Source organism: Ostrea edulis, chromosome 3, assembly GCF_947568905.1.
Source record: "Ostrea edulis chromosome 3, xbOstEdul1.1, whole genome shotgun sequence".
Classification (NCBI taxonomy): Eukaryota; Metazoa; Mollusca; class Bivalvia; order Ostreida; family Ostreidae; genus Ostrea; species Ostrea edulis.
The window spans coordinates 23,184,913-23,196,938 of record NC_079166.1 but is presented as its reverse complement, the minus strand read 5'-3'; the positions used below and the strand labels follow the sequence as shown (position 1 = coordinate 23,196,938).

The 12,026-nt window shown below is 35.7% G+C and overlaps 1 protein-coding gene across 6 annotated transcripts; it reads right to left on the bottom strand.

The window, feature by feature from the left end:
* Positions 1 to 55: 55 nt before the first annotated feature.
* Positions 56 to 11,453, bottom strand: LOC125675642 (uncharacterized). 6 transcript variants are annotated; one of them, XM_056157570.1, is made up of 10 exons: positions 11,146 to 11,453; positions 9,823 to 9,846; positions 9,349 to 9,699; positions 8,009 to 8,089; positions 6,389 to 6,482; positions 5,049 to 5,233; positions 4,060 to 4,182; positions 3,207 to 3,230; positions 2,746 to 3,096; positions 56 to 1,483 (listed from the first exon to the last, which is right to left on the bottom strand). In XM_056157570.1, exons 1-10 carry the CDS (start codon positions 11,279 to 11,281, stop codon positions 1,365 to 1,367), a joined length of 1,488 nt encoding a protein of 495 aa, XP_056013545.1. In that variant the 5' UTR covers positions 11,282 to 11,453; the 3' UTR covers positions 56 to 1,364. The 6 variants fall into 6 exon arrangements, with proteins under 6 accessions (XP_056013545.1, XP_056013548.1, XP_056013547.1 ...); XM_056157573.1 differs by having other exon boundaries at positions 11,330 to 11,453; XM_056157572.1 differs by lacking the exon at positions 11,146 to 11,453 and adding an exon at positions 10,914 to 11,039.
* Between the last annotated feature and the right edge of the window lie 573 nt (positions 11,454 to 12,026).

Genomic DNA, 12,026 nt, shown 5'->3' with positions numbered 1-12,026 from the left:
TGATTGTTAGAACCTTACAAAGTCCAAGTTTTTTCCCCGTTTTTTTAATTAAATGTTTAATCATACTATGTGTAATTTTACCCACCTAACTCAACTATTCTACGTCCACATCGCAAATCTGATTCCTTTCCCTGGTCGTCTGCTTCCTGTTCGATCTCCGTTTGTTGACAAACGATTAGATCGTCGGTACAGGTATACGTATGATCGTAGTTGGATATAGGTGTTAATTTAGTTGCGTTGCAAGAGTCTGCCGCGTGTTGCTTATCCCATCGTGCGTCTCTAGCCCGAGATAAATTGTTTAGACGTTTAAGTTTCGCTTCTTTACAGTATTTTCCTTGAAGTTTATGCCGCGCCATTAGCTACAGTTCACTGCAGGATACGCTTTTTGCACGGTATAAATCAAACCAATCACGGTCAAAAACGGTAAAATGAGAACAGTTACTGGTGAAACTGACCGATATTGGTTCCGTCTTTTACAATCGCAAGTGACGTATAGCGAGTATGGCATTACTTTAAGAGAAAGCAAAAATATTGAAACGATTGTAAAATGAGTAATTACGAAGTTATTTTAGTAAAATAGTAGTTACAGTTAGCATATCAATGTATTTTCGATTTGATATTGTTCCTGTTATTAACTATCATTTGGGATAAATGTATCTGACCATTGCCCTTCAGATTCGGCAATATCAGATCCTTGCCCTGACCTGCAGGCGCAGTGATATCAGATCCTTGTCCTGACCTACAGGCGCAGTGATATCAGGTCATCGCCCTGATCCGGGGCTCAGTGATATCAGATCTTCGCCTTGACCTGTATACGCAGTGATATCGCTGAACTTGAACTGATACTAGTAATGAGATAAAAACAATGTGTGTATCTTATACCTAAAATGCAATATGAAATGAATACATATACAATATTAACATAGCGCTTATGCATTTGTTACAACGAAAACAAAAACCGCAAACCTTTATTTTGATTCGGAATGAAGATCGTTTTTGTTTCATTATCACTTGCGTGTATGATAACATGTACGATTTGTCGAACTTGAATGAGAGTAAAAAATGGGTCTGATTCACTTTTTGTTGTTTCCCAGTCCCTGCTAGTTTGAATTTTTACAGTTGGACATCAACAGCTTTTTCTTGTATATCAACAGATGCATGTATATATCAATTTATTGTACTGTACGCTTATACCTCTCTTTAAAATAGTTTTTGAAGAGGGGAATTGGTCAACCCTTGTCGCGTTTCATTTCAAATTGATTATACTGTCTTATATGATATTCTATACAATATGTTTTTTATCCATTTATATATGTACAGTATAATAACGTTTATCGTGACTCTGTCTTCAGTCGTCTACATTCTTACTGCCCAATCCAGGTTTTTCTATGTACATCCTTACCTTGTGAGGAAGACGGTGCGTTTATTTCCTTTTGAGCACTAGATTTCTCATCACAGCGTAAATTTAATTTGCTTTCATGATCTGAAATATGCGAATTCATTCACCATTGTTATTTGACATTACATAAACTATAGAAAAATACTTTTCTGACGTGACAGATCTGCGATAATTCGCAGAGAAAATCCACTATGGTTCTACCACATGATTCATTGATTGGTTTATACTGTTTAAAGCCGAATTGATATAATTAATTTAATGAAACTAAAATGATCAAGTGTATACTAAGGTACATTCTGTAACACTCGATTCGTGGACAATATTCCTTTTTTAATCCTTTCTCTACCACACCAGTCAATTTGACCGAAAGCGCGTAAAAACAGGACTACGCAAAAGGGGGGTCTCGAAACTTTTGAAGCTACGGGCATAAGATATAATATGTATGATCTGCATATTATATCTAAAATAATGTTTCTATTTTCTAAGCAGATAAAAGTCAATTAAGTAAATAGAAGTATTAAAGTTAAAGATATAAATATACATTTGAAGTGAAAGATGTCTTTTTTTTGTTATCAAGAAATACTTTTTCTTTAATATTTTGGGCATTATCTTGTCTGCCGTGAAGTTCCAGTCGATTGACCGATGTTGGCCAATGCATATTGAAAACCCTGTACCAAGAATTATATCTAGAAATAGGTTTGGTAAGGTTGAATGTAAAAACTCGTTTTTGTTAACTACGATGCTAGAACATTCAAATTTAGTAATTGATAAATTGTATACATTGTACTAAGAGATGAAAAACACGGTTGTCCTTTTTTATAACATTTGCTATGGTGGTGTTGCTTAGCAACCAAATTTAATTTAATATATATTTTAAAAAAAATAATCATTTTATATCAACATCTTTGTTCTAATGTTATATATTCTCTTTATTGGAATATATCGGCAGAACATATGGTAAGACAATGATGGATATGAAAATAAAGTACGAATCTTGCACATAATGACCTTTGACCCTCGTTCTCTTCATCATGTTCATTATAATTTTCAACCTTTCAAAATGCTTGTTCAGTGTAAGCTATTGTCCCGTTTTAAGGATGATTGCTACACCAGGTCAATTTTGATATGGATGGGAAGCGAAGGATATGTAAAACAGTATTTTGGAACTGAAAATTTTCTAATTTACTCTTTTTAGTTAAAAAGGCAGTTTAAATATAAAGTAATGTGAAAACAAAACCTGCTGGATTCGATTCCGCGATGTGCAGTTCAATAATCTACATGCCTTTCTCCTATTTATTATTGATCAATATTGTAAACTCTAAATGTATATGGGAAAATCCACTCACCGATACTTGAGATATTAAGGCAGTAGAAAAATCCATTCTTGACTGGTGTACTGTTACGGGAATGGGAAAGCCATATCGATATGACGTCACTATCCCCCTGTACGGATATTTTTTCACTCGTCAATTTACAGTTAATAGAAATATGAGATCCCCCCAAAATGGATGCTGTTCGAATATTAATTTGGCTAAAACAATTCTCCTGGTTTGGAACCGACAGGAGTTGAAATTGAATGTGTCCATTCCGACTAGCTTTCAACGAACAATGGCAATCTGTTTGGAGATTATCTGTATAGAAATCAAGAGAAGCGGCACTGACGTTTATCAGCTTCTGTCCGCAGGTTTTGATGATATCTGTGAAAACCAACTTAGATATGCATGTTATGTTAAAAAAGAAATACGTCGCAGTAAGGAGAGAGAGAGAGAGAGAGAGAGAGAGAGAGAGAGAGAGAGAGAGATCTTACTTGTTGAAGGTCCACATATTTGACCTGCAATACATATAGTGATGTACTGTCTGTGTAATTTAATCAGTGTCCTTAACCACCCGAGTTTGAACATTCTATCACCCCCACCCCCCCTTCATCAAGAAATTTAATTGAATGATACATGCATTATCGGTATTGGAAATCTTTGTGTGAGAGGGTGAATACAATTTCATATCATATTATATGCAAGATATTTTCATTTCATATAACATTATCAAATGTAAATCATAACCATTGCAGACTAGTTTACTCTACATGTGGCTCGGATTTTTTTGGTATGTTTACTTCATTTGGTCTAGTATGTCTAGGTGGAACACTCAACAATTATATAACAATAACTGGGATAAGCATTAATTTGCAACATAGTGTTTTTAATCTCTTCATCACATGATGGCCTATCCCAGCTATTACTTTTGATCAGCATTTGGTATACGTAAAATACTGTATGAACTTCTGTTTCTCTTTGTCATCTATTTAGTCAATAAATGGCACGATCTCACATCCCCTGATTTAAAGGTTTTCTTTCAATACATGTAGCAACAAGAACAAGTATCAGAAAAGTTTATACAATACATTGTATATGATATGTAGCATGGATCTATATAAGGAACAAGTTGTGAATTCGAATTAATATTTTGTTGATAAATTTCCTTCTATTGGTTGCATGTTAATTCTATTTGAATATTAAGGCTAAATTACTTCCAATGAATTCCTAATAAAGATATAGCCTACGGATAATATAGCGAACATTAAATGCAGCAAAATTAAGACTATACACAGTATTTCAATGATTCCTCAATAGTGAGTGAATGAAATGAAACAACATACTTACCGTTCACGGTTTGTTTGTGCCAGATAGTCGCCGATAACGAGATAAATAAAACGTAATTAATTAAATTATATATTGCTGCACTCTTTATTGGATTCATTTTCCTTCTTAGCAATAAGTCATCACCTACAAACGACAACTAGCAGTTTAAAGGAAGTCCATCATCAAGGCGAATCAAAACACTCACCGACTTGCAATATAAACTAATGATAAGCTGACCTATCCACATTGTGCAATTTAATATAATTGCAAAAGAAAAAGAGAATATTTTAAGATGGGCAAATACTTGTTAGTATTTTATATATTTCCTGACACACCATGTATTCTTAATGTATTTGATATATAGTTATAATGTTTCAAAAATTTGTTGTGTGATCATTCATAACATGCTATGAGTGCATGCTGTGTAACTCGTCGGCCTTTCGGCAGCCATTCACAACCACCGCATGAAAGTGTGAATGATAAGGCCACTTGATTTATTTAATATGTTTATCGCAGAAGCATTTGCGGGCAATCTAAGCAAAGACCAGGCCGAGGTCACGGTTTTCTGCTTTTTGACGCGTTTTGGTGACCTTTATTGGTATGTTCTAGGTCACCTGAGTCATTCAGGTGACCTCCCGATATCTCTGTTTGTATGTCGACGTCCGTTGCTAATCTTGTATCTGTCGTGTGATCATTCATAACATGCTCTTCCTTGTTTGGTACTAATGTTTTTGTGCGATATTTCCCTAAAGCTGATTCTTGAAGTAAAAAAACATATGTTTTCATAATATTTTGCCGGATTACGATTCTCACATATTCTAGGAAATTCAAGGCCATTGGGAGAAGGCATCATGAGTGATTGAAGTCTGCTCTACACAATGTAGAGTACTTCTACTGCCTCGCTAACATCAACAAATGTAATGATTTTTTCTAATCCTTGTACAGTAAATATATATATATAAAATACACAACATAGATTTATTCATACACGCTGGCAACAGTGTTATCACCTTTAGTGATGTCGTTACAGTCAATGTATGTATAATGAGAGTTATCTGCGGATTGATACAAAGGGTTTTCTTTTAGCCCCGTTTCCTCTCCTTTTTCGTCTTCTGTTGCTTCAGGATTATTAGTCTTTTGTGCATCGTTTGATTGAACCGTTCCCTGTGTTGCGTGGATGGTGGTCCGTTTGGCCCTATAGAAATGATACAGTCACAAAAATCAGTACACGTGATATTGTTACTCTGCCTGTAAGGCAGAATCAGTATGATGATCTTCGAACTGAGTTACACAAATTGGAATATGAAATAGTATTTTCATTGTTTTTTGCTGTCCATAGTGATAGCTTCCAAGTATGTCCTTAACGAGCCATTCATTTTGTTGACAACGTGTATTCATGAATGTAGATTCTATACATATCGTAGCTGCAGAGCTGTAGCTCTCTGGGGAAATGTTGTTACAGAACAGAAAGCTATATATCCACCCCTTTAAAACAGACTTGAAGAATGCTTTTATTTTCAGCAAACTAGATGTACAAGAAGCTTTCTGGCATATTCGATTGGATGAACAATCTAGTTTGCTTACCACGATGATCACACCCTATGGACGATATCGTTGAGCTCGTCTTCCTTTTGGTCTTAATGTTCCAAGTCAGATTTTTCAAATAAAACTCAATGAAGCTCTTGAAGGACCCCATGGTACCTTTACCATAGTTGATGACATTATAATAGCAGGGTAAGGCAATACTGAAGACGAAGCCTTACAAGACAACAAGTCAAAACTACAAAACGTTATAGAGTGTTGCAAGGTTATTCTCAACGCTGACAAAATGGTCGTTGGACTGAAAGAAATATCATTTCACGGTCACACCATCACCTCGGACGGAATCAAAGTTGATCCCAAGAAATTTTGGTGATGACACAAACAAGTGGTGATGCTGGTGTACGGTGATTCTGTGGAATGATGCAATACATGTCTCCTTTTTTACCTGAACTCTCTATGACGTTAGAACCATTGCGCAAACTTACCCACATTTGCAAGGGGCTTTGATGAATGCTTGAAGCTATGTTACAAGTAGAGTAGGGACAATATGTCAGGATTTTTTCTTTGTCTTAATGTTTTTATTTGGCGATGGAATAATACAATGAAGTACGTCCGCAGCTGTGCGCATTTTTTTAGCGCGCCGTAAATCGAAGGTTTTTTTTAAATAAAGGGTGGATCTGTAGCCCATATTTTGTCGTCCACACATATGGTCTGTCCTCATCTTTTGCCAGAGAGCTTCAAACCTGCAGCTATACACAGCATAATTGTTTTAACCAAACATTGTATATTAATGAAATGAGTCACTTACCTTCGGCGACGTAGGACGACAATAACAATAACAATCGCCACAGAAACAAGGAGAAATGTTCCGCAAAGAATCCCAATCAGAAGGAATGGTGTGTCTTAAGAGAAAACAAAAATCTTGAAACGATTGTAAAATGAGTAATTACGAAGTTATCTTAGTAAACTAGTTGTTACAGTTACCATATCAATGTACTGTCGATTTGACATTGTTCCTGTTATCAACTATCGTTTGGGATAAATGACCATTGCCCTTCAGGCTCGGCAATATCAAATCCTCGCCCTGTCCTACGGGCGCAGTGATATCAGATCATTGCCCTGATATGCGGGCTTAGTGATATCAGATTCTTGCCCTGACCTACAGGCGCAGTGATATTAGATCCTTGCCCTGACTTGCGAGCTCAGTGATATCAGATCCTCGCCCTGACCTGCAGACAGAATGATATCAGATCTTCGACTTGATATCGCTGGACATGAACTGATGCTAGGAATGAGATCACAACAATGTGTATATCTTATACCTAAAATTCAATATGAAATGAATATATGTGCAATACTGACATAGCGCTTATGAGTTTGTTACAACGAAACAAAAACCGCAAACTTTTATTTTGATACGGAATGAAAATTGTATTTATTTCATTATCACTGCGTGTATGTACATGTACGATTTGTCGAACTTGAATTACAGTGCAAAAATGGCTGTGATTCACTTTTTTTTTGGTTCTCCAGTCCTTGCTAGTTTGAAGTTTTACAGTTGGACACCAACATCTCTTTTTTGCATATCAACAGACACATGTATATGCAAGGTGAAGATAACGAACAGTGATCAATCTCATAACTCCTACACGCAATACAAAATAGGTAGTTGGGCAAACACGGACCCCTGGACACACCAGAGGTGGGATCAGGTGCCTAGGAGGAGTAAGCATCCCCTGTTGACCGGTCACACCCGCCGTGAGCCCCATATCCTGATCAGGTAAACGGAGTTATCCGCAGTCAAAATCAGTGTGCCAAGAACGGCTTAACAATCGGTATGAAACACGTCAGACAGCATTTGACCCAATGCGAGGTTGTATTGACGAACTAGATCATTATAACGACCATAGAATTTGCAAAATGCTGACTTCAATCGAGACTGGTTGAAATCCCTGTACCATAAACTTGTTTGTCAGTAGCTTACCTCGATTTAAAAACTGACTCTACCCAGAACAAGCTCTTGCATATCGAATCAGTTGAGATATATAAACACCATATGCAGGTGATAATGGAATATTGCTACATAAATGTGGGAAACTGACGATGGAGAAGCCGAAACCACCCCGCCTGCCACACAGCCAAGCCGCCAGCCTGCTGCCAATGTCTACCTTCAACAAAACATCCAAGTATGAAGCAGAAGCGGACGACCCCAATATATTGTACTGTTCTCTTATACCTCTCTAAAATAGGTTTTGAAGAGGGGAATTGGTCAACCCTTGTCACGTTTTATTTGAAATTGATTATTCTGTCTCTAAATGATATTCTACAGAATACTTGATGTGGGTAGTAATTTTTTTATCCATTTATCGTGACTCTGTCTTCATTCGTCTACATTCGTACTGCCAGGTATTCCTATGTACATCCTTACCTTGTGAGGAAGAGGGTGCGTTCATTTCTTTTTTAGCACTAGATTTCTCATCACAACGTAAATTTAATTTGCTTTCATGATCTGAAATATACGAATTTATTCACCATTGTTATTTGACATTACATAAACTATAGAAAAATACTTTTCTGACGTGACAGATCTGCGATAATCCGCAGAGAAAACCCGCCATGATTCTACAACATGATTGATTGATTGATACCGTTTGAAGTCGATTTGATATAATTAATTTAATGGAACTAAAATGATCAATTGTATATCAACGTACATCCTGTAACATTCGATTCGTGGACAATAATCCTTTTTTAATCCTTTCTCTACCACACCAGTCAATTTGACCGAGGGTGCGAAAAACAGGACTACGCGAAAGGGGTGTCTCTAGTTTGAAGCTACGGGCATAAGATATATCATGTATAGTTTCCATATTATATCTAAAAGATTGTTTCTATTTTTTTAAGCAGATAAAAGTCAATTAAGTACATAGAAACATTACATTAAAAAAAATATACATTTGAAGTGAAAGATGTCTTCGTTAATTTTATTATCAAAAAATACTTTTTGTTTAAGATTTTGGGCATTATCTTGTTTCCCGTGAAGTTCCAGTCGATTGACCGATTTTGGCCAATGCATGTCGACAACCCTGTACCAAGAATTATGTCTAGAAATAGGTTTTGAGAGGTTGAATGTAAAAAGCACATTTTTGTATACTACGATGCAAGTACATTCAAATTTAGTGAATGAAAATATGTGCTTGAACATTCGTATACATTGGACTTAGAGAGGAAAGATACGGTGGTACTTTTTTATAACATTTGTTATGGTAGTGTTGCTTAGCAACCAAATATATTTGAATATAATAAAAAAAAATCATTTGTTCTATAATGTTACAATATATATTATCTTTATTGGAATATATCGGCAGAACATCAGATAGTAAGACAATGCTTAATATGTAAATAAAGTACGAATCTTGCACATAATGACCTTTGACCCTCGTTCTCTTCATCATGTTCATTATAATTTTCAACCTTTCAAAATGCTTGTTCAGTGTAAGCTATTGTCCCGTTTTAAGGATGATTGCTACACCAGGTCAATTTTGATATGGATGGGAAGCGAAGGATATGTAAAACAGTATTTTGGAACTGAAAATTTTCTAATTTACTCTTTTTAGTTAAAAAGGCAGTTTAAATATAAAGTAATGTGAAAACAAAACCTGATGAATTCGATCCCGCGATGTGCAGTTCAACAATCTACATGCCTTTCTCCTATTTATTATTGATCAATATTGTAAACTCTAAATGTATATGGGAAAATCCACTCACCGATACTTGAGATATTAAGGCAGTAGAAAAATCCGTTCTTGACTGGTGTTCTGTTACGGGAATGGGAAAGCCATATCGATATGACGTCACTATCCCCCTGTACGTTTATTTTTTCACTTATCAAATTACAGTTAATAAAGATAAGAGATCCCCCCAAAATGGATGCAGTTCGAATATTAATTTGGCTAAAACAATTCTCCTTGTTTGGATGCGACAGGACTTGAAATTGAATGTGTCCATTCCGACTAGCTTTCAACGAACAATGGCAATCTGTTTGGAGATTATCTGTATAGAAATCAAGAGACGCGTCACTGACGTTCATCAGCTTCTCTCCGCAGGTTTTGATGATATCTGTAAAAAAAAAAAAAAAAAAAACTTAGGTATGCATGTTATGTTAAAGAAGTAATATGTCGTAGCAAGAATGGAGAGAGAGAGAGAGAGAGAGAGAGAGAGAGAGAGAGAGAGAGATCTTACTTGTTGAATGTCCACAGATTTGACCTGCAATACAAATGTTTATATACTGTCTGTGTAATTTAATCAGCATTCTTAACCACCCGAGTTCGCGAGTTTTGCAATCCTCCCCAAGAAGTTTGATTGAATGATACATACTTGATTGGTATTTGGAAGTCTCCGTGTGAGAACGTGAATTTCATATCAGAAAATGTATAATATGCAAGCTATTTTCATTTCATATAACATTATCAAATATCTAGTATTTTACATATTGTAACCGTTATTCGCATTTGCAATCATGCTCGAGTTCGATGTGGAGTGGGCTCGGGATTCACTATAAATTATAACCATTGTGGACTAGTTTATTATACATGTGGCTTGGATTGTTTGACATGTTTACTTAGTTTGGTCTAGTATGTGCAAGTGGGCCTTTTTTACGCCACCTTTATGTTGCACAAACCTTTAACCATAATACAACAATAGCTGGGTTAAGCACTAATTTGCAACATAATTTTTTAAATATCCTTATCACAGTATGATCTTATCCAAGCAATCAAATTCGATCAATATTTGGTATATGTAAAATATTGTATATATTTTTGTTTTTCTGTGTCATTTATTTAGTCAATAAACGACACGATCTGACATCCCTTGATTTAAAGGTTTTCTTTCAACGCATGTAGCAACAAGAACAAGTATCAGAACAGTCTTTAAATTTCATTGCATATGTTCTGTAGCATGGATCTAGATAATGAACAAGTTATGAATTTGAATTAATATTTTGTTAATAAATTGATTACGTCATCAGGGAAAGAACTCACGAAGGGGGAGGGGACTAGTGCAACGAGCGTGCACCTCTCTTATCAGTAGCTATATGACATACATACAAACCATTGGTTTTGATATAAACCGATATATCACTCGAAAGGGATTTCTAATTAAACATTGGTCTCCCTAAGGTCATTATTCCTACATACTATTTCAGCAGCTTCTTCCTGACAACACGGGCATAAAGCATTTACAAGAGTCTGTGTACGTTCTCTGAATTGAATACAATTCAAACATGTGAATTCTTACATATTGGAACATAATTCAAACATGTGAATCCTTACATATTGGAACATAAATCCTGATGCAACATTAGATCCACGTCTTGTTATTTTCACGGTATCCAGGTCAAATGTTTTTTCGTTAAATTTTTATTCTACTTTCACTGAATTCCTAACATAGACTATAACCTACGGATAAAAAAGCGAACATTAAAATGGAGCGAAATTTAGACTATACACAGTATTTCATGATTTGTAAATAGTGAATGAATGAAATAAAAAAAAACATACTTACCGTTCACGGTTTGGTTATGCCAGAGATCCACCGTTAACGAAATAAACAAAGCGTAATTAATTAAATCATTTATTCGTGCACTCTTCATTGATTTCATTTTCCTTCTAAGCAATAAGTCATCACCTACATACGGCATCTAGCCGTTTAAAGGAAGTCCATCATTAAGGCGAATCAAAACACTCACCCACTTGCAATGTAAACTACTGATGATCTGACCTTTCCACAATTTAATGTAATTGCAAAAGACAAAGAGAACGTTTTAAGATGGGCAAGTACTTGTTGGCATTTTATATATTTCCTGATATACCATGTATTCTTAATGTACTTAATTTTTAATTATAATGTTTCGGAAATTTGTCGTGTGATCATTTATTTCCTGTATGCTATGAGTGTATGCTTTGTAACTCACCGGCCTATCGTCAGTGATTCACAACCACCGCATGAACGTGTGAATGTTAAGGCCACTTGATTTATTTAATCTGTTTATCGCAGAAGCATGTATGGACAATTTAAGCGAAAATCAGGCTGAGGTCACGGTTTTCTGCTTTTTGACGCATTTTGGTGACCTTTATTGATATATTCTAGGTCACCCGAGTCATTCAGGTGACCTCCTGATATCTCTTTTCGCATGTCGTCGTACGTCGCTCATCCTGCATCTGGCGTAAACATTTGAACATTTTCAGTTTCTGCTGCTGAGGGGCTGAACCATTTCCAGCCAATCTTGGTATATAACATAAATGATTCGATGGGTAGAAGAAATTATTAACTTTATAGACTCTGCGTCCCTGGGGTATAAGGGGTGTGGCGAAATCCATCAAAATTAATATAATCTTCAAACATCGTTCTTCCTGGCATGAACATAACAAACCAAAAATGAGAAA